Source organism: Eretmochelys imbricata, chromosome 14 (assembly GCF_965152235.1).
Source record: "Eretmochelys imbricata isolate rEreImb1 chromosome 14, rEreImb1.hap1, whole genome shotgun sequence".
Lineage (NCBI taxonomy): Eukaryota > Metazoa > Chordata > Testudines > Cheloniidae > Eretmochelys > Eretmochelys imbricata.
Genome location: NC_135585.1, coordinates 38054154 through 38079442, shown reverse-complemented (window position 1 = coordinate 38079442; position 25289 = coordinate 38054154). Strand labels below are relative to the sequence as shown.

General features: G+C 51.3%; 1 protein-coding gene and 1 pseudogene across 2 annotated transcripts in view; both read left to right on the top strand.

Annotated features, from left to right (window-relative positions):
- Positions 1-9677, top strand: part of LOC144275096 (butyrophilin subfamily 1 member A1-like) — a 52739-nt gene extending 43062 nt beyond the window's left edge. The window contains exons 8-10 of the mRNA XM_077834228.1: positions 871-897; positions 1026-1052; positions 9085-9677. Coding sequence (XP_077690354.1) covers positions 871-897; positions 1026-1052; positions 9085-9638 — 608 coding nt within the window. The 3' untranslated portion in view covers positions 9639-9677. The remainder of the gene's footprint in view (positions 1-870; positions 898-1025; positions 1053-9084) is intronic.
- LOC144275109 (uncharacterized) overlaps positions 1-25289 on the top strand; it is an 807364-nt pseudogene that overhangs the window by 621357 nt on the left and 160718 nt on the right. The window lies entirely within an intron of this gene.

Genomic DNA, 25289 nt, shown 5'->3' with positions numbered 1-25289 from the left:
TCTGCCATGTCCTCTGCTGTCTCCTCTCTGAACAGTCCTAATAATAACATCTCTTCCCACACTGAAATCTTTCCATACTATAATTAACACCTCCTCCCTTTTTTGAACCCCTCCCCTCAATTTCTGCTCTAGCCTGTTGGAGATAGTGACCAGCAGAGGCACCGACTTTCTAAAGTGCAGGGGGGATGCTCAATCCCCTGGTTCTGCCCCAGACCCCACTCCCCACTCCACCCCTTTCCCCAAGGCTCCGCCCCATCTCTTTCCACCCCGTTCCTCCCCCTCCCCTGAGTGCGCCCGGCCCTTGCTCCTCCAACTCCCCCCTCAGTGCCTCCTGCATGCCACAGAACAGCTGATCCGCAGCAGGCAGGAGGCGCTGGGAGGGAGGAGGAGGCACTGATCAGCTGGTGGGTGGGAGGCACTGGGGTGCAGGGGAGTTGGCTGCCGATGGGTGCTCAGCACCCACCATTTTTTTCCCATGGGTGCTCCAGCTATGTGTTCATCTACGTGCTTTTGGATTCTATTTTTAATTATAATTGCAACCAATTTACCAGGATCTGAACTTAAGTTTACTGGCCTGTAATTCTCCTTATCTCTCTTGACTTTTTAAAATATATAGGTGCAGCATTTCCTGCCCTCTTTTCCTCTGGATCAGTAGCTGATTTTAATTAGATGCATATTTTTGCTAGCAGCTCGGCAGTTTCACTCTTAACATTCCTTCAGCACTGCTTGTTTAGGGCTGTGTAAGTGTCTGGAACTGTTGTGAATGCCTAGGTGCATCTTTTGTCTAAAGAATTAAACTTTTTTTAGGTTTCTGACTCCCATCCCTTTTTATAAGCATGGTTTCAGGTCTATTTATTTATTGTTTTCTAGGGAAACTCTTCACTGAATTGGGGCTTGGTAAGTTCCATTTCCTCCCCCTCCCCCCCTACACACACACCCTTAATATAATCCTTGTTATATACTGTGTCCTATTCGGCATGTCTGTGTTCAGGGGAGTTCTCATCTCTCTGTGTATTTTCTTTCAGGGTTGAGAAGAGCCCAGCTATATGCAGGTACTGTACATAAAACCGACACTTTATTCACGTCAGCATCCCACCTGCCCCTGAGAGCTCTCTCCTCATTTCCCCAGTGCACCCGCACTTTCATATCAAAAGCAAGAGGCTGGAAACAGCAATATCATTGGGGGTGGGTGGAAAGGGGCAGGCGACACCCCAGGTTTATTACAGAGCAGGGACGTGGCCCCTTTGGGAAAGGGCTGATTAGTGATGAAATGCTGCCCCCATGCACACACATTGCAGTACAACTTGCCCAGGGGTACCTGCACTCCGGGGCATCCTACCGCATAGAGCTGGTGGGAGGGACACCAAGGGCAGTTACACAAGCACCGCTGGGGGTCCTGTTAGGGTCGCCACCTCTGAGGTGCAAAAAAACCCAGGACATCTGCCTGCTCCGCATCCACCACCTGTCCCCTCACTCCAGGCACTGACGCCCCATCCCCTGGCACTGTGTTGCTATCCCACCCCTGGGAGAGGGCACTAGCCCCCATAGGCTCCTGTTCCTGGGGCTGAGCCGGGAACCAACCTCGCCAAGCAGGACATGGTGCCAGATCTACTCCACTCCCCCCCCCATCCCAGCAGTGACCCCCACATCCAGTACCTGTGAGGTGTAAATGGGCCGTACCGGCTCCGAGCTCCCCATATCACTCGCTGCTCCCAAGCTGCCCCGTCCCCACGGCTCCCAGGTACTCTGGACCCAGAGCTCCCTCTGTGCAGGCACCACTGCCCCGCGGCTTCCCGGCTACAGCCACCGACACACCCGGGGCTTGTAATGTCCTGGACAGACTCACAGATTTCCCAGGGCGGTGACCTGAACAAAGGGACAATCCTGGTAAACCTGGATAGGTGGCAACCCTAGGTCCTGTCCACACAGCACAGTAACGCCCTGCTGAGCTGGGTGCAGGCAGCCAGACACATGCCAACCCAGGTCCCTGGCAGGGACACTGAGCTACCATGATCACTCACTGTGTTAACTCCCCCATGTGCCGCACACCACGCTTAGAGCCCCCTGGGCCCAGCCCCAGAACAGCTGTAACCTAGACTCATAGCAATGCAGGGCAGGAAGGGACCTCGAGAGGTCGCCTAGTTCAGCCCCACCATGCTGGGGCAGGGCCTAGACCATCCCTGACGGGTTTGTCCAGCCTTTTCTTACAAACCCCCAGTGACGGGGATCCCACAACCTCCCTTGGAGCCAGGTCCAGAGCTTTACTGCCCTGAGAGTTAGAAAGTGTTTCCTCATCTCCAGCCTCAGTCTCCCTTGCTGAAGATTGCACCCATTGCTCCTTGGACAGGCCCTCGCCCTGCCCGCTGGGGCACTGCGGGGTATCACCAAGTGTGAGCATCGCTGTTATCATACTGCGAGGGGAAGGGGAGCCAGCTGACTCAAGGGGACAGTGAATCCCCAATCACAGATTCCAGCCCAGGCTGAGAGTCTGGTTCCCAGCAGACAGGACCTCCCATCGTAACTCACATTAACGGCAGCCTCACCGGCCATCTCCGCAGGGAGGCCAAGACCTGAATGGGCCGCAGGGACGGTTCCTCCCCAGGGAGAGACTCCAGCCGATGTCAGGGCTGAGCCATGTTGGCAGGACAATGTGGGGCTCACATGACTGTTATGACATCCTCATACCCTCGATACACAGAGCTCCAGCATCTGGGGTGTAAAACCCCACTCATACCCCCAGCATGAAACTCACTGACACTGCCCCAAGGCCCTGTGTCTCCTCACCAGAAGAAGGGGTGACAGGGGGCAATGGCCCCATCGCTTTTAAAAGTGGAAGGGTTTGGCCTCCCACTTTTTACCAGTCATAAGGGTTAGGGTTAAGATAGAAGCAACCAGGGGGGTGGGGTCTTGGGGGGAAGAGGCAGCGTGAGGAGAAGGGGCAGTGTGAGGGCGGGGGCGTGGGGAGAAGGGGTGGTGCGGGGACAGGAGCTTGGGGAGAAAGGATGGAGTGGGGTTGGGGCCTTGGGGGGAAGGTGTGGCCTGGGTGGGCAGGGCCACGGTTCAGGCACCGGTGGCCCCTCTACCTTTAGGGAGTTTCTGTCACTCCTGGGGAGAGTATCATCCCAGATCCTGATCGCAGGGGCCAGAGGTGCCAACTTCCTAGTGTGCCAGGAGGTGCTTGACCCCCGCACTGCCCCAGGCCCCACCCCCACTCCACCCCTTCCTCCAAGGTCCCAGCCCCACCCTGCTTCTTTTCACCCTGCTCCACCCCCACCCCACCTCTTCCCATCCTGTTCCACCCCCTCCCCCAAGCGCGCCCTGCCCTTGCTCTCCCCCTCACCCCAGTGCCTCCTGCAGGCCACTGAACAGCTGATCACAGCGAGAGGGCGGGGGAGGCTCTGATCATCAGGGCCGCTGGTGGGCGGAGGTGCTGGGGGGAGGGGGGAGCTGATGGGCAGGCCTACCGGTGGGTGCTCAGCACCCACCATTTTTTCCCAAAGTGTCTCCAGTGGCTGGGTGTGAAAGTTCCCAGCGTATCTGACCCAGGGCCAGTTAATGAGAGCGAGGGAGGTGGCTGGCGCAGTCGTTAGATGGAGACACTTGAGCCCCTGGGGCTCTGGGATGGTCTCTGGGACCATTATCCGCTCTGGGAGACGCCCAGGTGTATCTGCAGAGGATCTGTGCCGCTGGCAGAGTCCACGGGACAAATCACTCCGGGCAAAGAGTTGAGGCTGGAGCCGAGTCTGCATTTTCAGCCTGATCTGTGGGGGTGAGATTGGGCCCAGGGGGATTTTTTCTACCCAGGGCAAATTAAATAGCAGCTCTGGAGTGTTTCATAGCTGATGTCCTGAGTCTGGCCTGGCCGTCACTGTGTGTTTCTGGGGATGCTGAGAGTCACTCACTGCAAGTCACTGGGAATTGGGCTCCGAAGTTGTTCAGACAGGTTTTCAGTGGAGCTGGGTGAAATTTGGGTGCAAATAGTTTTTTTGCTGAAAAATTATATTTCGGGTCGACTGACACTATTTGCCGATTCATGACGAGTTTCCTGACGAGTTTCAATGGACAGAAAAAGCTGCTGCCGCTTCCCTTCCAGCCTGTAGCCCCATGGCCGGGCCCTCAGCGGGGAGCCCCCGGTTCCATCCCCCCATGGGATGTGGAGCAGGAATTGGAATGGGGGTCTCCCCCCTGTCAGGTGAGGGCTGGAACCGCTGGGTTCCGGGTGTCTGACGTGGGGCTCCCTCAATCTCTCCTGCTGAAGATGCCCCCCTGTGTCTAAACACTGCCACGGGCCCTCAGCCAGAGCTTGGGAGCGAGAATGACCCTGCAGTCTGGTGGGTCGGGTCCCCATCTGGGAGCCCAGGGTCCAGCTGCCCTGCTCCCGTGACCCTGTAATTATTGATCCATAACCCCAGGGAGGGGAGGGGTTATGGCCCCTGGCACAGCAGTGTCTCAGGCATGTCGGTGTCCCCATGCAAACCCCTAGTGCAGACGCGCTGCGTGGGTGTGAACTGGGACTGGCCCCCGGTGCAGCTTCTCCCAGATGGATCGGAAACACGTGAGGTGCAGAGACACACGCCAGGATCTGCCAGACAGTCCGGGGAGATTTGATTATCTGATTATTGCGTCTTTGTCCTGTGTGTGGGGACGGCACCAACCTGCTCTTAGTAACAAACCAACCACACATGGCCCCAGACCAAGAGAGATTCCTTGGGGCCTGCCCCCCATCATCCCTCTACACCCATGGCACCTGCCCCTCCCTTACCCTTCACTCACCCCTGTGCTCACCTGGCCCCTGCCTCTATCCTGCCCCCCTCCACCTCACGTCACCCCACCCCCTCCTTTCAACCCCTTTCTGCTCCCCTTGGCCCCTGCCGCTGTCCCCCAGCTTTGTCTCCCTGGCACGTGCCCCTGCCCTCCACCCACCTCTGGCCCTCAAGAATTCCCTCCCTTTGTCCCCCTGCCCTCCTGGCACCTGCCCCTCTCCCCAAACACCCTCTGCACCCTGGAGCCCACCCATCACTTCACCCCCTTCTACCGCCTGCAGACCTCCCGACAGCTATTCCGGGCCCTGGGCAGAACAGTCAATAAACCTCCCTACACCCACAAGCTGTGCCCACGTGGACACCGTCCGCCTGACATTAGGGCGGTGCTATGCCTGCGCTGGCTGGTGCCCAGCTAGCTGCCGGCTGCGCTGCTGGCCGCGCTCTTCTGGCATGGCCAAGACTTCCACATGCCCCCCTGGTAGGGTTGCCAACTGTCTAATCACGCAAATGCAAATACCTTTGCCCCACCTCTTTCCTGAGGCCATGCCCCTGTTCCACCCCTTCTCCAAGGCCCGGCCCCCACTCTCTCCATCCCCCTTCCCTCCGTCACTCGCTCTCCCCCACCCTCACTCACTTTCACCAGGCTGGGGCAAGGGGTTGAGGTGCTGGGGGAGGTGTGGGGTGCAGACTCTGGGAGGGAGTTTGGGTGTGGGAGGGGGTGCGGGGTTGGACTCTGGGAGGGAGTTTGGGTGCGGGACAGGTACGGGCTCTGGGAGGGAGTTTGGGTGCAGGAGGGGGTGCAGGCTCTGGGAGGGGGTTCAGGGTGTGGGCTCTAGGCTAGGGCAGGGGGTTGGGGTGTAGGAGGGGGTCAGGGGGTCGGTGCTTACCTTGGGCGGCTTCCAAAAGTGTCCGGCACACCCCTCTGGCAGTGGCTTCTAGGTGGGGAGGCTGCTGTGACAGGTTCGGTCACAGAGACCCCCTTGGGACTGTCACCTGATGTGTTGAAACTACCTCTGAGCCTGAGTTTTCCCTGTCAGCTTGGGACTCCAGAACCCTGTCTTGCTGAGCCAGACACACAAGCCTGCTGAACCACGTCCCCAAAGCTGCAGGCTTTAACTGAAAACCACTCAATAAGTACTCCTGTCTCCAGCACCCAGATGCCCAGCTCCCAATGGGATCCAAACCCCAAATAAATATGTTTTACTCTGTATAAAGCTTATACAGGGTAAACTCATAAATTGTCTGCCCTCTATATCACTGATAGAGAGATATGCACAGCTGTTTGCTCCACCAGGTATTAATCACTTACTCTGGGTTAATTAATAAATGAAAGTGATTTTATTAAGTATAAAAAGTAGGATTTAAGTGGTTTCAAGTAATAACAGACAGAACAAAGTAAGTTACCAAGCAAAATAAAACAAAACATGCAAGTCTAAGCCTAATACATTTAAGAAACCGAATACATGTAAATCTCGCCCTCAGAGATGTTTCAATAAGCTTCTTTCACAGACTAGACTCCATCCTAGTCTGGGCCCAATCCTTTCCCCTGGTACAGTCCTTGTTCCAGCTCAGGTAGTAACTCGGGGATTTTTCATGACTGGCAGCCCCCTTTGTTCTGTTCCACCCCCTTTTATAGCTTTGGCACAAGGCAAGAATCCTTTGTCTCTCTCTGGGTCCCCCCCATCCTCTAAATGGAAAAGCACCAGGTTTAAGATAGATTCCGGTACCAGGTGACATGGTCACATGTTCTGTGAGACTTCATTACTCACTGGCTGGCAACCACATACACAGGAAGGCGTACAAGTAAATAAACCATTTACAACCAATTGTCCCAGTCAGTGGGAGCCATCAAGACTCTAAGCCACCATTAATGGCCCACACTTTGCATAGTTACAATAGGACTTCAGAGTAATACTTCATATTTCTAGTTTCGGATACAAGAATGATACATACATACACATAGAGTGAACACACTCAGTAAATTATAAGCTTTGTAATGAAAACTTACAAGAGACCTTTTGCATAAAGCATATTGCAGTTACATTATATTCACACTCACAAGCAATTTTCATAAACATATGGAGTGCAACGTCACAACCACCCCCACAGCTCCTATTGGCCGCAGTTCCCAGCCAATGGGAGCTGCAGAGTCGGCACTCAGGGCAGAGGCAGCCTGTGAAGACTCCCCTCCCAGAGGCCGCCGGCCGCTTCTGGAAATGGTGTGCAGCGAGGGCAGGCAGGAAGCCTGCCTTAGCCGTGCTGTGCTGCTGGCACTGGCCGGAGGCCCTGGGCCCTTTTACATTGCCCGGGCCCCTGGGCAATTGCTCCCTTTGCCCGCCCTGTTGGCAGGCCTGACCGCCTGGCATCCAGCTCTTCCTTTTCCCCCTCTGATCCCATGTCTCCCACCCTCCCGTCGCCCCCATCAGCACCCCTGTGCCTGCCACTGCCCTCACCCCAGATGCCCACCCCACCCCTCATCCTCATATGCTCTCCTGGCTCCCACCCTTCTCACCCCCATCCCTCCCCTCGCCCACCTGTGCCCACCCCTCTTCTAGCCTCATTCTGATCCCCTTTGCCCCTCTGGAGTCCTCCCATCTACTCACCCCTCCCTCTGCCCCACTGGTGCCAGCCCCTCCCCCCTGCCCTCCTTTTGTCTGCCCCCTGCTCAACCCCCCTCAATCTCCATGGCACCTGCCCCTCCCTTTGCCCCCTTCCTTCCTGCTGCCCACCCCCTATGCCCCACTGGCTCCCCTCCCCTCTGCCCCGGCACCCACTCCTGCCCTCCCCCCTTTCCCTCCTTTTGTCTGCCCCTTCCTTTCCCTCCCCTTTTGTCCCCCTGGCACCTGCCCCACCCCCTGCCCCTTTGGCACCCACCCCTTCCCTTGTCCCCTCTACTCCCTCATGCATTGCCCTCCCCTTACCCCTTGTTGGCCCTGGTGCCTGCCCCATCCCACACACCACCACTGTCCCCCCAGTGTCCACCTCTCCCCCAGTGCCTGCCTCTTCCTTCTCCCACACTGACTCCCTCCCCTCCTCTTGCCCCCTGGCACAAGCGCCTTCCCTCACCCCCTGTGCTCTGGTGCCTGCTTCTTCCCTCACTCCTTCTACCCTCTGGGTCCTGCTCCTCCCCTCGTGTTCCCTCACCCCGCACGGTGCCCACACCTCCCTTCACACCCCTCTGTCCTTCTAGGGCCTGCCCTTTTCCACACTCCTCTCTCTGCCCCCCCTTGTGCTCACCTGTTCCCTCACTCCCCAATCTGCCCCCCTGCCCTCCTTGCATCTGCCCCTCTGCTTAACCCCCTGCAACCCTTCTGGGGTCTGCCCCTTCCCACCATCTCTCTCTTGGTGCCCGCCCCTCCCCTCACTCCCCCATTCCCCTCTGATGCCTGCCCCACCCCTCACAGCCTTTGTCCCCTGGTCACCTGCACCTTCCCCTGTCCCCTCCTTTGCCCACCTCATGCCTGCCCTCACTCCACATGCCTCACCTTTGGCCTCCTGGTGCCCACCCCTCCCTTCTTTTCCCCTAGGCACCAGCCCCTCTCCTCACCCACCCTCTATCCCCTGGTGCCTGCCCCTCCTCTTCTCCCTAAGCTCCTTGGCACCGGCCCCTCCCATCACCCCACTCTGTCCCCTTGACACCTGCTCCTCTCCTCACCCTGCTCTGCCCTCCAGTGACTGCCCCTGCCCTAGCCACCTCCTCTTCCCCAGGTTCCTGCCTCACACTGTCCCCCTGGTGCCTGGCCCATTCCTCATCCCCCCACCCCTGGCACCTGACCCTCTCCTCAGCTCCCATCTGCCCCTCAGGAGTCCACCCCTCTCCTCATTTCCCCTGCCCCTTGGAGCCCTCCCCCCCCCATTCCCTTACACCCCTTTGCGCCCGGATGCCTGCTCCTTCCTTTGCTTTCTGTGCCCCCTGGGGTCTGCCCCCTTCTTCTTGGTGCCCACCCTTCCCCTCATCCTGAAACCTGCCCTTCCCTTCCCGCCCCCCATACTCCTGGTGCCTGCTCCTTCCCTTGCCCCCCATTGCTCTTGTGCCTGCCCCTTCCCTCCCCCGTCTCTGCCTCTCCCCTTTCCTCTCCCAGCATCAGCCTGGCCCCTCCCTGTCACTCTGTTGCCCTTCCCTCCCCCACCCCCACTGATGCCTCCCCCCCACACCTTCCTCTTGTTGTTCCCCTCAAGTTCACTCTCATGAGCAGACAGGGCTCTGAGTCCCCTTAAAGGGCAACGACCCCCCAGCACAGCGATTAGCCTGGACGCAGGTTAATTTCCCTTTGATCCCAGTGACCTGCCCCCAGCCCTGACTCTGTGACTCTCTCCCCAGTGGACATGACTCTGGATCCAGACACGGCAAATCCCTGGCTCGTCCTGTCTGAGGATCGGAAACGTGCGAGATACGGAGACACACGCCAGGATCTGCCCGACAACCCTGAGAGATTTGATCCTTTTCCCTGTGTCCTGGGCACTGAGCGGTTCATGGGCGGGAGGCGTTACTGGGAGGTGGAGGTGGGAGACAAGACTAGATGGACTCTGGGGGTTTGTAGGGAATCTTTGAACAGGAAGGTCACACCCACACCTGGGAATGGATGCTGGGTCATGTGGCTGAGGGGTGGGGAATACAAGGCTGGCACCTCCACCTCTCCCCCCATCCCCGTGAGCGTCCGGCCCGGCCGGGTGGGGATTTTCCTGGATTATGAGGCGGGCGAGGTCTCGTTTTACAATGTGACTGACGGGTCCCATCTCTTCACTTTCACTGACACCTTCTCCGGGACGCTCCGCCCTTATTTATATCCTGGTCACAAAGCTGGGGGTACAAATGTGGCTCCGCTGATAATCTCCCCGGTCCCAGCTCAGGTCGGAGGGAATCTCTGTCCCTGACAGTGACCCCTGCAGCGGATACTGGCCCCTCCCAGCGCTGCTGCTCTTCCCCCCCCACCCCCACCCCCCACCCCCAGTAGTGGAGGCCAGTTACTGATGGCAACTGGACTTTTTTGCTGACTGGACACTGCCAGTTTCCCTTTTCAACTGGAGGTTCCAGTCGAAAACCGGACACCTGGCCCTCATCTTTCCCCGTCCCCTGCCCCAGGGGTAGCAGATGGGGGTGGATGGGGTCATTCACTCCTGTCAGAATTTTCTACCCCTTGTGAAAGCTCAGTGTAAAATATGAAACAAAAAAGATTACTCTAATTTAGAAAATATTATTGTAACAAGGTGTAAATACAAGATTATTTTAATTTACATTTCAACAGTATTTCAAAAACAAGCATCTAAATATATTTTTAGAAATGGAATTATTTACATTTATTTTTTGATTCCTCCCTCAAATCTATATTGAAGTTTAACTTCTCTAAATAACATCATTTGTATTTCAACTGTGGAATTTCAAAAAATCCAAAATATTTATCTTAACAAAATAAACTATTAAATTGTCAGGCTGGGTGGTTCAGTTACAATGTATATGTGTCAAAAACATCACAGCTACACACATGTGCAGCTGCTCTCTGTCTCTCTTTCTCTCTCTCCCCTTCTTTATTGTGTTGACTGGTTCTCTCTGGAAGGCAGGGCACATACACCCACCTCCTGCACTACATCTTTGAAAATTAATAGGTGAAAAAATGATAGAATTAATTAAGCAATATATTTAAGTTCACTCACACAAGATTATATAATATTCTTTGAAGTTCTGTCCGCATTAATTCATGTCATTTTTAAATTTGTAGCTACATATAATCAGTAATAAAGATATGATCCTTCCTTTCTTTTTCTTACATCAATGAACAAAACACAGTCCCCAACCTCAAATGTTCTCTTGCTGTATACAGAAATCTCTTCTACAATCTCAATTTTTTTGTTTTATTTTTCTTTAGAAATATTATTTGCAGGCAATGTACTGTCAGTGTCCACTATTGATTTCAATGTATGGCTGGGCTTTTCATGTTCTTGGTTAGAAGGACACAACGAATGTAGTTTGGTAAAGAAATAGAGACGAGGTTGTATTCCTTCACTGAATCATCACAAATTAACTTAATTGTATGGAAGACGCTGGCACTTAATGACACATAACATGAAATCTGGTGAAGCTTTATTGGGAAACCTTTCTTCTCGGCCACAAATCAGTCAAAAGGGTGATATTTTTGTTGTCATGTGAGGTTTAGAGTACAAAGAAAATAAAGTTGCTCCAGGAAATTCATCACAATTCCTCTGGGTTCTGGCCACCACCTTCTGGAATGCTCTGTAAAAATAGTGACCGATTGGTCTAACTCCTTGAAATTAGCGATTGAACCTAATTTCTGGAAGAGCTGGCTGAGCGGAGTGTGAGGGGAGGCACATCACACGGCATTTCTAGGACTACTTTTTGTTTTAAACGTGATGCGTTATGAACATTTTCAATGTCATAATTCAGTTTTGAAGATTTATTCACAATATGCCATTCATGGCACTGTGCCCTAAATTTACCTTGATTATTTGAAAATAGATACCCTAAATTATCTTTTGATGGATTCATTTGTGTTCTATCCAGTCTGCTGGTATCTAGGTGGCATGGGCTGCTGAAGCTATGTGTTTTTCCTAGTTTTTAACAGTGGGAAATTTTAATCTAAAAATAGATAATTTTTCCCTAAAATTTCCTTCAGAAATATCTGCATTCCTTTCCCTATTTCTCACTGAATTATGTGTAATTACTGTGGTTTCTTATCCAATCTTATTGTGTTAGTACATGGGGAAATATGTTGGCAAATAGGTTAATATACAACATGGTTTTCACTATCTGACAAGACATACAAATGTGTCGTCACTCACAATTTACAGCATGAAGTGTCATGAAGAGATTGCAGGCAATGTTCATTTTTAATTTTCTAACTATAAATGGGCTCCCCCATCAGTTCCTGCAACCCCCGGCTGGCAGACCTCTGTGTGAATTAAGCAGCCTCCAGTCTGCCAGGGAACCTCCACCAAGTGTCTTTATTACTTTTTATGGTGCATCACAGCATAGCAGCAGTTATGAGGAGCCCCCTTCCTGCTCCCTGATTCAGGCTTTTATCCTGCTGCTTTCTTCTCAGCGCTGAGCTAGTGACCTCATCAGGCTCCCTACAGGTGCAAGTGATCCCCTCTGCCCTTCCAAACCCAAACTACTCAGTCCCTCCTACTCTAACTGCACCCGGTGCCCTGGGTGTTCTCAGTGACCAGGGCGCTGGCTTCCAAAAGGCTCAGTTTGTAGCTAACAGCCGCCTGTCACATGGCCATTACTGTGTAATTGACCGTATAGTGAAAATAACACCAAATGTAAACTGTTACCTCATTATTTAATTCAGAACCCAGATCTGCCAGTATCTGCTCTGGACAGCCATGTTGATATATAATTTTACATGTCTTCTTCTCCACCTCATGTGCTGTCATAGTTCCAAGTGGAAAAATTCTTCTACCTATTTTGAACACTGGACACTGCAAGCCTATATAAGTTTGTCAGTTTAACAAAGAAATTGATATGTACCAGGCTTGTTATCCCAAGGGGAGTCTCTGACACACTTCAAACCAAATGCACTGCTTCAGGTAGAATAAACAAACAGATTTATTAACTATAAAGATAGATTTTAAGTGATTATAAGTCAAAGCATAACAAGTCAGAGTGGTTACCAAAAGAAAAGAAAATATAAGCACGCAGTCTAACCTCTCAACCCTATTAGACTGGGCAGCAACTAGAGTAAGCAATTTTTCTCACTCCACTGGATATTGCAGTCCCTAATACACAGGTTTGTTCCTTAAACCTGGGCCAATCTCCTGTGTTGGAGTCTTGTCTTCTTCTCAGTGTCTTGGTTGCTTGCAGTGAAGGTGGGGGCAGGAGAAGGGCCCAGTATGTGTCCACTCTGTCTGTTTTACACTCTCAGTCCATGTGCTTGTAGAACACAAGTCCAGGCATGTCTGTGGGGCATTCCTGAGTCTCTTCAAGCAATGTTGAGCAATTCCCCTGGTGGGGCCTCATGCAGGTGAGTCATTGCATTGTAGCTCCCTTGCTGAACAATGGCTGTTAATAGGCTATTTGACACCCCGCCCGGGCATTGGTTACTTTCGTTGCTGTTGCCTCTGGGGAGCTAATATCTGGCTGATTCACCAATTTACAGCAAGCTTTAGTGACCACCATACAGATGCTCCCCAAGTTACACAAGACCTGACTTACGCAAATCTGCACTTACAGAAAAAGTTCCATGAGCTAGAAATAGGAGGTTTGGGGGTTTTTTTGTTTTGGTTTGGTTTGGTTTTTTGTGTAATGGTCAGGTATACGTTTCCAACTTACGCAAAATTTGAATTATGCAAGTCGTTCCGGAATGGAACGATTGTGTAAGTCGGGGACCGTCTGTACAACACAATTCTCATAACTTCATATGCCCTCATAACTTCAAGGCATGCTTTATATGTGAGATCACGATTATATGAAAATGAAGAATATTGGGGTTACAATACGCTTCCCTAAGGTACAGAATGTCACACACTGCCATTGCTACACCCCTAGGCACGCAGGTGGCTGACTCCCTGCATGCATTGTATTCATTGCTGAAGGCTGCAGGATCATTCCATGGGAAGTGGAGAGGAGATGCACAGACAAATAACTGCTCTGAAGCTGCCCGGCAGCTGTCTCCCCACTCCCCAGCAGGAATGGGGGCTTCCTGCAGTCAGGGAAGGTTTCTGAGGTTCCCCAGTCCCTGCAACTCCTCTGCTCTGCCATCCAGGAAAGACCAGGTCTCTCTCCAGCAGAAGTTCCCACCCGTCACATTTCACATCACCATTTCATCCAAATCCTGGATCCCTAGGGCTTGAGCCCTCTTTGCCAAGCTATCACATGGCTCCCAGTCCTCTCCGTATTGTCCTCAGAAACCCAGTAGCACTTTCCCTTGTGCAACAGCCAGTCTGTGGGGCAGAGTCTGCACCAGGAGTCCCCGGGATGGGGAGACAGGAAGGGACTCACCATTTGATTTCTCCAGAAGAGTGTTGGGGCCTTTTTAAACTAAAGCTCATTAAATATGAAATAACACGTTAATCATCACAACTGTCAATGCTGGGCCTTTGCTGCACATGCATTCGCACCTGTTTAACTAATAGTGTCTTTTTAAACCAATGTGATTAACCACCCCCCTAGTGCAGAGGGAGTTATACCTGTACAAAGGTGTTTATATCAGTATAGCTGTTCCCTTATGGGGAGGTGAATAAGCTCCACTGGTAGGAGTCACTTTTATACTGATCTAAATGCAGCCGCTCTATGGTTTGTAGAGCTAGAACTATTTAGGTGGGAAGTCACACCTCTGACCAAAAAAGTTATACTGGGACAAACACAGGCCTAAGAGGTGCTCACGTCGATTTAGCTTAAGTAGATTTCTCACTGGCTTAAGCTAAACCAAAATAGGCCACTCTGGATCAAGATAAGTGTGTCCATATTGGATTTTACACTGGTTTAACTAAACTAGTACAACTTGGAATCTAGGCAAGGCCTCAGGCCTTGTCTACATCAGACAGTTGCACCAGTTTCACTGATATTGTGTTTTAAACCAATTTAGTTATACGAGAGCGAATCCCTATGTGGACGCTCCTCTTATTTCATTTTAAAAGCAGTTTACTGCAGTCTAGATTAACCTGATTCCTAATTAACTTCAGATTAACTGAAATAAGCCTTGTTCAAACCAAAATAAGCCCTGGTCTACACTAGGACTTTAGGTCGAATTTAGCAGCGTTAAATTGATGTAAACCTGCACCTGTCCACACGATGAAGCCCTTTTTTTCAACTTAAAGGGCTCTTAAAATCGATTTCCTTACTCTACCCCTGACAAGTGGATTAGTGCTTAAATCGGCCTTGCCGGGTCCAATTTGGGGTACTGTGGACACAATTTGACGGTATTGTCCTCTGGGAGCTATCCCAGAGTGCTCTATTGTGACCGCTCTGGACAGCACTCTCAACTCAGATGCACTGGCCAGGTAGACAGGAAAAGACCCGCGAACTTTTGAATCTCATTTCCTGTTTGGCCAGCGTGGCAAGCTGCAGGTGACCATGCAGAGCTCATCAGCAGAGGTGACCATGATGGAGTCCCAGAATCGCAAAAGAGCTCCAGCATGGACTGAACGGGAGGTACGGGATCTGATTGCTGTATGGGGAGAGGAATCTGTGCTATCAGAACTCCGTTCCAGTTTTTGAAATGCCAAAACCTTTGTCAAAATCTCCCAGGGCATGAAGGACAGAGGCCATAACAGGGACCCGAAGCAGTGCCGCATGAAACTTAAGGAGCTGAGGCAAGCCTACCAGAAAACCAGAGAGGCGAATGGCCGCTCCAGGTCAGAGCCCCAAACATGCTGCTTCTATGATGAGCTGCATGCCATTTTAGGGGGTTCAGCCACCACTACCCCAGCCATGTTGTTTGACTCCTACAATGGAGATGGAGGCAACACGGAAGCAGGTTTTGGGGACGAAGAAGATGATGATGAGGAGGAGGTTGTAGATAGCTCACAGCAAGCAAGCGGAGAAACCGCTTTTTCCCGACAGCCAGGAACTGTTTCTCACCCTGGATCTGGAGCCAGTACCCCCCAAACCCACCCAAGACTGCCTCCTGGACCCAACAGGTGGAGAAGGGACCTCTGGTGAGTGTACCTTTTAAAATACTATACATGGTTTAAAAGCAAGCATGTGAAAGGATTAATTTGCCCTGGCATTCTCAGCTCTCCTGGATGTACTCCCAAAGCCTTTGCAAAAGGTTTCTGAGGAGGGCAGCCTTATTGCGTCCTCCATGGTAGGACACTTTACCACTCCAGGCCAGTAGCATGTACTTGGGAATCATTGTACAACAAAGCATTGCAGTGTATGTTTGCTGGCACTCAAACAACATCCGTTCTTTATCTCTCTGTGTTATCCTCAGGAGAGTGAGATATCATTTATGGTCACCTGGTTGAAATAGGGTGCTTTTCTTCAGGGGACACTCAGAGGTGCCCGTTCTTGCTGGGCTGTTTGCCTGTGGCTAAACAGAAATGTTCCGCGCTGTTAGCCATGGGGAGGGGGGAGGGTTGAGGGGGTAGCCACGCGGTGGGGGGAGGCAAAATGCGACGAAAGCACATGTGCTATGTATGTAATGTTAACAGCACGGTTTACCCTGAAAGAGTGTAGCCATTGTTTTATAAAACGTGTCTTTTTAAATACCGCTGTCCCTTTTTTTTTCTCCACCAGCTGCACTTGTTTCAGTGATCACAGGATCTTCTCCTTCCAAGAGGCTAGTGAAGATTAGAAAGAAAAAAAAATGCACTCGTGATGAAATGTTCTCTGAGCTCATGCTGTCCTCCCACACTGACAGAGCACAGACGAATGCGTGGAGGCAAATAATGTCAGAGTGCAGGAAAGCACAAAATGACAGGGAGGAGAGGTGGCGGGCTGAAGAGAGTAAGTGGCGGGCTGAAGACAGGGCTGAAGCTCAGATGTGGCGGCACCGTGATAAGAGGAGGCAGGTTTCAATGCTGAGGCTGCTGGAGGATCAAACCAGTATGCTCCAGTGTATGGTTGAGCTGCAGCAAAGGCAGCTGGAGCACAGACTGCCACTACAGCCCCTGTGTAACCAACCGCCCTCCTCCCCAAGTTCCATAGCCTCCACACCCAGACGCCCAAGAACGCGGTGGGGGGGCCCCCGGCCAACCAGCCACTCCACCACAGAGGTTTGCCCAAAAAACAGAAGGCTGGCATTCAAATACAAATTTTAAAGTTGTAAACTTTTAAAGTGCTGTGTGGCATTTTCCTTCCCTCCGCCACCACCCCTCCAGGGCTACCTTGGTAGTCATCCCCCATTTGTGTGATGAATGAATAAAGAATGCATGAATGTGAAGCAACAATGACTTTATTGCCTCTGCAAGCAGTGATCGAAGGGAGGAGGGGAGGGTGGTTAGCTTACAGGGAAGTAGAGTGAACCAAGGGGCGGGGGGTTTCATCAAGGAGAAACAAACAGAACTTTCACACCGTAGCCTGGCCAGTCATGAAACTGGTTTTCAAAGCTTCTCTGATGTGCACCGCGCCCTCCTGTGCTCTTCTAACCGCCCTGGTGTCCAGCTGCGCGTAACCAGCAGCCAGGCGATTTGCCTCAACCTCCCACCCCGCCATAAACATCTCCCCCTTACTCTCACAGATATTGTGGAGCGCACAGCAAGCAGTAATAACAGTCTGAGGTCTAAGCGAGTCAGTAAACTGCGCCAGCGTGCCTTTAAACATCCAAATGCACATTCTACCACCATTCTGCACTTGCTCAGCCTGTAGTTGAACAGCTCCTGACTACTGTCCAGGCTGCCTGTGTACGGCTTCATGAGCCATGGCATTAAGGGATAGGCTGGGTCCCCAAGGATAACTATAGGCATTTCTACATCCCCAACAGTTATTTTCTGGTCTGGGAATAAAGTCCCTTCCTGCAGCTTTTGAAAAAGACCAGAGTTCCTGAGGATGCGAGCGTCATGTACCTTTCCCGGCCATCCCATGTTGATGTTGGTGAAACGTCCCTTGTGATCCACCAGAGCTTGCAGCACTATTGAAAAATACCCCTTGCGGTTTATGTACCCCTTCGCCGGCTTGGTGCTCCGGTGCCAAGATAGGGATATGGGTTCCATCTATGGCCCCACCACAGTTAGGGAATCCCATTGCAGCAAAGTCATCCACTATGACCTGCACATTTCCCAGGGTCACTACCCTTGATATCAGCAGATCTTTGATTGCGTGGGCTACTTGCATCACAGCAGCCCCCACAGTAGATTTGCCCACTCCAAATTCCCCCCTCCTGCTTCTCCACGTGGGCACCAATGATACTGCCAAGAATGACCTTGAGCGGATCACTGTAGACTATGTGGCTCTGGGAAGAAGGATAAAGGAGTTTGAGACGCAAGTGGTGTTCTCGTCCATCCTCCCCGTGGAAGGAAAAGGCCGGGGCAGGGACCGTCGAATCGTGGAAGTCAACAAATGGCTACACAGGTGGTGTTGGAGAGAAGGTTTTGGATTCTTTGACCATGGGATGGTGTTCCATGAAGGGGGAATGCTCGGCAGAGATGGGCTCCACCTAACGAAGAGAGGGAAGAGCATCTTTGCGAGCAGGCTGGCTAACCTAGTGAGGAAGGCTTTAAACTAGGTTCACCGGGGGAAGGAGACCAAAGCCCTGAGGTAAGTGGGAAAGCGGGATACTGGGAGGAAGCACAGGCAGGAACATCTGTGAGGGGAGGGCTCCTCCCTCATAGTGAGAATGGGAGGCGATCAGCAGGTTATCTCAAGTGCCTATATACAAATGTACAAAGCCTTGGAAACAAGCAGGGAGAACTGGAGGTCCTGGTGATGTCAAGGAATTATGACGTGATTGGAATAACAGAGACTTGGTGGGATAACTCACATGACTGGAGTACTGTCATGGATGGTTATAAACTGTTCAGGAAGGACAGGCAGGGCAGAAAAGGTGGGGGAGTAGCACTGTATGTAAGGGAGCAGTATGACTGCTCAGAGCTCCGGTACGAAACTGCAGAAAAATCTGAGTGTCTCTGGATTAAGTTTAGAAGTGTGAGCAACAAGGGTGATGTAGTGGTGGGAGTCTGCTATAGACCACCGGACCAGGGGGATGAGGTAGATGAGGCTTTCTTCCGGCAACTCGCAGAAGCTACTAGATCAGATGCCCTGGTTCTCATGGGCGACTTTAATCTTCCTGATATCTGCTGGGAGAGCAATACAGCGGTGCATAGACAATCCAGGAAGTTTTTGGAAAGCGTAGGGGACAATTTCCTGGTGCAAGTGCTAGAGGAGCCAACTAGGGGGGGAGCTTTTCTTGACCTGCTGCTCACAAACGGGGAAGAATTAGTGGGGGAAGCAAAAGTGGATGGGAATCTGGGAGGCAGTGACCATGAGTTGGTTGAGTTCAGGATCCTGACACAGGGAAGAAAGGTAAGCAGCAGGATACGGACCCTGGACTTCAGGAAAGCAGACTTCGACTCCCTCAGGGAACTGATGGGTAGGATCCCCGGGGGACTAACATGAAGGGGAAAGGAGTCCAGGAGAGCTGGCTGTATTTCAAGGAATCCCTATTGAGGTTACAGGGACAAACCATCCCGATGTGTCGAAAGAATAGTAAATATGGCAGGCGACCAGCTTGGCTTAAGAGTGAAATCCTTGCGGATCTTAAATTCAAAAAAGAAGCTTACAAGAAGCGGAAGATTGGACAAATGACCAGGGAAGAGTATAAAAATATTGCTCGGGCATGTAGGAATGAAATCAGGAGGGCCAAATCACACCTGGAGCTGCAGCTAGCAAGAGATGTTAAGAGTAACAAGAAGGGTTTCTTCAGGTATGTTGGCAACAAGAAGAAAGCCAAGGAAAGTGTGGGCCCCTTACTGAATGAGGGAGGCAACCTAGTGACAGAGGATGTGGAAAAAGCTAATGTACTCAATGCTTTTTTTGCCTCTGTCTTCACGAACAATGTCAGCTCCCAGACTGCTGCGCTGGGCATCACAGCATGGGGAGTAGGTGGCCAGCCCTCTGTGGAGAAAGAGGTGGTTAGGGACAATTTAGAAAAGCTGGATGTGCACAAATCCATGTGGCCGGATGCGTTGCATCCGAGAGTGCTAAAGGAGAATGGTAAACTGGCAGCTGTGATTGCAGAGCCATTGGCCATTATCTTTGAAAACTCGTGGCGAACAGGAGAAGTCCTGGATGACTGGAAAAAGGCTAATGTAGTGCCAATCTTTAAAAAAGGGAAGAAGGAGGATCCTGGGAACTACAGGCCAATCAGTCTCACCTCAGTCCCCGGAAAAATCATGGAGCAGGTCCTCAAGAAATCAATTCTGAAGCACTTCGAGGAGAGGAAAGTGATCAGGAACAGTCAGCATGGATTCACCAAGGGAAGGTCATGCCTGACTAATCTAATCGCCGTCTACGACGAGATAACTGGCTCTGTGGATGAAGGGAAAGCAGTGGACGTGTTGTTCCTTGACTTTAGCAAAGCTTTTGACACGGTCTCCCACAGTATTTTTGTCAGCAAGTTAAAGTATGGGCTGGATGAATGCACTATAAGGTGGGTAGAAAGTTGGCTAGATTGTCAGGCTCAACGGATAGTGATCAATGGCTCCATGTCTAGTTGGCAGCCGGTATCAAGTGGAGTGCCCCAAGGGTCCGTCCTGGGGCCGGTTTTGTTCAATATCTTCATAAATGATCTGGAGGATGGTGTGGATTGCACTCTCATTAAATTTGCGGATGATACTAAACTAGGAGGAGTGGTAGATATGCTGGAGGGTAGGGATAGGATACAGAGGGACCTAGACAAATTGGAGGATAGGGCCAAAAGAAATCTGATGAGGTTCAACAAGGATAAATGCAGGGTCCTGCACTTAGGACGGAAGAACCCAATGCACCACTATAGACTAGGGACCGAATGGCTAGGCAGCAGTACTGCGGAAAAGGACCTAGGGGTGACAGTAGACGAGAAGCTGGATATGAGTCAACAGTGTGCTGGATATGAGTCAACAGTGGCCAAGAAGGCCAATGGCATTTTGGGATGTATAAGTAGGGGCATAGCGAGCAGATCGAGGGACGTGATCGTCCCCCTCTATTTGACATTGGTGAGGCCTCATCTGGAGTACTGTGTCCAGTTTTGGGTCCCGCACTACAAGAAGGATGTGGATAAATTGGAGAGAGTCCAGCGAAGGGCAACAAAAATGATTAGGGGTCTGGAACATATGACTTTTGAGGAGATGCTGAGGGAACTGGGATTGTTTAGTGTGCAGAAGAGAAGAATGAGGGGGGATTTGATAGCTGCTTTCAACTACCTGAGAGGTGGTTCCAAAGGGGATGGTTCTAGACTATTCTCAGTGGTAGAAGAGGACAGAACAAGGAGTAATGGTCTCAAGTTGCAGTGGGGGAGGTTTAGGTTGGATATTAGGAAAAACTTTTTCACTAGGAGGGTGGTGAAACACTGGAATGCGTTACCTAGGGAGGTGGTAGAATCTCCTTCCTTAGAGGTTTTTAAGGTCAGGCTTGACAGAGCTCTGGCTGGGAAGATTTAGTTGGGGATTGGTCCTGCTTTGAGCAGGGGGTTGTACTAGATGACCTCCTGAGGTCCCTTCCAACCCTGATATTCTATGATTCTATTAAATTGATTCCCGACTGACTGGTAGCTGTCTGGCATTGCAAGCTTCCACAGGGCTATCGCCACTCGCTTCTCAACTGTGAGGGCTGCTCTCATCTTGGTATTCATGTTCTTCAGGGCAGGGGAAAGCAAGTCACAAAGTTCTATGAAAGTGCCCTTACGCATGCGAAAGTTTCGCAGCCACTGGGAATCGTCCCAGAACTGCAACACTATGCGGTCCCACCAGTCTGTGCTTGTTTCCCGAGCCCAGAATCGGCGTTCCACCACATGAACCTGCCCCGTTAGCACCATGATGCCTGCGTTGCCAGGGCCCGTGGTTTGAGAGAAGTCTGTGTCCATGTCCTCATCACTCTCGTCACCGCGCTGACGTCGCCTACTCGCCCGGTATCGCTCTGCCAGGTTCTGGTGCTGCATATACTGCTGGATAATGCGTGTGCTGTTTAATGTGCTCCTAATTGCCAAAGTGAGCTGAGCGGCCTCCAGGCTTGCCTTGGCATGGCGTCTGCACAGAAAAAAGGCTCAGAACGATTGTCTGCCGTTGCTCTGACAGAGGGAGGGGCGACTGACGACATGGCTTACAGGGTTGGCTTACAGGGAATTAAAATCAACAAAGGGGGTGGGTTTGCGAGAAACTGAATGGCCCCCTCAAGGATAGAACTCAAAACTTCAAGGATAGAACTCAAAACTGGGTTTAGCAGGCCATTGATTTCACAGAGGGAGGAGAAAATGAATAAAAAAAAAATCTGGTCTATTTCTTGTTTTGAGCCACTTCATCTATCTTGCTGGCAGCAGACTGTGCAGTACGACCGCTAGCCATCGTCATCTCCTGGGTGCTTGGCAGAAGCCGGTGCAATATGACGACTGGCCATCATCTTCCGGTAGCTGCAGGTTAAAAGACAGTGCACTGCCGGTAGGACTGAATCACCACGAGATGAAACAAGGGAAATGACCTGGCTGAGTCACTCCCATGTTTGCCCAGGCGCCTGGTTAAAAGAGCACCCAGGACTACGTCGACGATGGCTACCAATCATACTGCACTGTCTGCTGCCAAAAGGCAATAATCTGCTGCTGTGTAGCAATGCAGTACCACGTCTGCCAGCACCCAGGAGATATACGGTGACGGTTACCTGAGCGGGTTCCATGCTTGCCGTGGTATGGCGTCTGCACAGGTAACTCAGGAAAAAAGGCGCAAAACGATTGTCTGCTGCTGCTTTCACGGAGGGAGGGAGGGAACAGGGACCTGACAATATGTACCCAGAACCACCTGCGACAATGTTTTAGCCCTATCAGGCATTGGGATCTCAACCCAGAATTCCAATGGGCAGCAGAGACTGCGGGAACTGTGGGATAGCTACCCACAGTGCAACACTCCAGAAGTCGATGCTTGCCTCGGTACTGTGGAAGCGCTCCGCCGAGTTAATGCACTTAGAGCATTTTCTGTGGGGACACACACACTCGAATATATAAAAACGATTTCTAAAAAACCGACTTCTATAAATTCGACCTACTTTCGTAGTGTAGACATACCCTAAGAGTGTCCACACAGTCTTTCATACAGGTTTAATTAAACTGGTTTAAAAACTTATTTAATGCACAGCTCTAGGCAGGCCATTTGTCCGGTTTTGAATAGGACAGTGCTGTTTTTGGAAAGGTTTTTTCCCTGTCCAGTACCAGATGTGGTCTTGTCGGGTATTATTATAGAGGATGCCATTTTGCAGAGCTTGCCACCCTGCTCCTGCCAGTATGACATTGGCCACACTGGTGGGGGTGTTAGCCAAAGAACCCAAGCCCGCACAAAGTTCCCTTGGTCTATTAAGCTGTTTTGGATTTATTAAATTAGTAGTAGTAATTTGTTTTATAAGCTAAAGTAGTAATATGAAATGGATCTGTTTAAGAATCATGATGTTCTGTTACAAGCCTGCTTGTTAGAAAATTGTTTAACAGCCCCTCTGCTGTTTCCTCTCATTGCTTGGAGAAAGAATGTAGAGCTGTTCTTTGTGTGAATGAGGTATGTGTGTATAGCAAATAAGAGATAGGATATTAGTAGTAGATGGGCCTAATTAGAGAAGAAAGAGTGAAGGAAAAGGAGACACCAGTATCACCCTTGGCTTGATGATCCAAGGAGTGCAAATTGATGAACCTGAAATGCAAAGTATAAGATAAGGAGCAGCTGTGTAAACATCCAGTACCCAGTTTGTGATTAAGGATCCAGACATCACTGATGGAAGATGACTGTAGGAACGGCCCAGTTTGTGACTACGGGCATGGCTACGCTTGCGAGTTAGAGCACATTAAAGCAGCCCAGTGCGCTCTCACTCACGACGCGTCTACACTGGCAAGGCATGTAGAGCACTCTGACTCCACGGCTACAGCACTCCTGGTACTCCACCTCGGCGAGAGGAATAACGTTTGATGCACCCCCGCTGGAGCGCTGCGATGCCAGTGTGGACTGCCTGGTCTGTTAATGCACTCTGATCGGCCTCCAGAAGTGTCCCACAATGCCTCTTCTAGTCACTCTGGTCATCAGTTTGAACTCTACTGCCCTGCCCTCAGGTGACCAACCATCAGACCCGCCCTTTAAATTCTCTGGGAATTTTGAAAATCCCCTTCCTGTTTGCTTAGCCAAGTGTGGAGTGCTCTCAGCGAATCTTTCCAGGTGACCATGCCTCCACGTGCCAGGTGATCCCCAGAATGGAGCAATGGCGAGGTGCTGAACCTCATCAGTGTTTGGGGGGAGGAAGCTGTCCAGTCCCAGCTGTGCTCCAGCCATAGGAATTACAATACCTTCGGGCAGATATCAAGGGACATGATGGAAAGGGGCCACGACTGGGATGCACTGCAGTGCAGGGTTAAAGTGAAGGAGCTGCGGAGTGCCTACCACAAAGCCCACAAGTCAAACCGCTGCTCCGGTGCTGCCTCCACGACCTGCCATTTCTACAAAGAGCTGGACGCGATACTTCTGGGCAACCCTACCTCCACTCCAATTACCACCATGGACACTTCAGAGCCCAGTCCAACAAGGCAGGAAGAGGAGCAAAGCAGGAGCGAGGGTGCTGAGGTGGAGGAAGACATCCCGGAATCCCTGGAGGCATACAGCCAGGAGCTGTTTTCAAGCCAGGAGGAAGGTAGCCAGTCGCGGCGGCCGGTGCTTGGGGAAGGACATACACCAGAGGAGTTTCTCGGTAAGCGGCTTTTATTTGGGGAAGGAAGTTATTCGGTGCGCGCTTTTGGGGCGAGGAGGATTAGGGCTGCATGCATGTCTAGATGCGGAATAGGGCGTTGATGTGCTCTCTCACATTGCAGTAATCAGCCTCAGTGATCTCTTCAAAGGTTTCAGCCAGAACTTGGGCAATGCACTTGTGCAGGTTTCTTGGGAGAGCCATTGTGGTCCTTGTCCCTGTCAGGCTAACATGTCCACGCCACTGTGCCATGAGGGGCAGGGGGACCATTGCTGCACACAGGCAAGCTGCATATGGGCCAGGGTGGAAGCCGCATTGTTGCAGAAGACCCTCCCTTGCTTCCCAGGTCACCCTCAGCAGCGAGATATCTTCCAGGATGAACTCCTGTGGAAAATGTGGGGACAGTGTTCAGTATAGGGGCCCCCTGCAGCTGTTGGCTCTCCCCAAGGCACAGATCCCCAGAAGACAGTACAGCCATGAAACAATCAGTCCCCCTTGACCCTGTGCTTACTCACTATTTTGGGGCTCCTGTGGGTTATATGCGCTCGCTTTGGGATGGGCAATGTGGACACCCTGGTCTGTTAATGCACTCTGATGGGCCTCCAGAGGTGTCCCACAATGCCTATTCTAGTCACTCTGGTCATCAGTTTGAACTCTACTGCCTTGCCCTCAGGTGACCAACCATCAGACCAGCCCTTTAAATTCTCTGGGAATTTTGAAAATCCCCTTCCTGTTTGCAAATTATGCTATTGTGTAGACTGTGCTTGCCCTCCTTAAGTACGGGGGAATCATTGCTCTGTCTGGTGTAAACAATGCTGCCTCTGTTAAGTATTGCATTTTACCTTTACAGATGCAACCTTGAGATCTCAGCTGTCCGTGTTATCACCGGCTGAGAGACTGCAAAGAATCAGGAATAGGCCACGTAGAAGTAAAGATTTAATTGGTAAAAGATTTTAAAAAAAGTAAAGATTTAATGATTTAATTGGGGATTGGTCCTGCTTTTGAGCAGGGGGTTGGACTAGGTCCCTTCCAACCCTGATATTCTATGATTCTATGATTCTAAAGAGGACATGCTGCATGAAGTCATGCAGCAGTCCCTTAATGAAAATCAAAAAGTGCAGGATGGCAGGAGAGTGAAAGGATGGTCCACCAGCAGAATGTAGATCGCCGGCACCAAAGCACAGAGTGGCTGATAAGCATCATGAGCGCCAAGCGGACTCGATCCAAACACT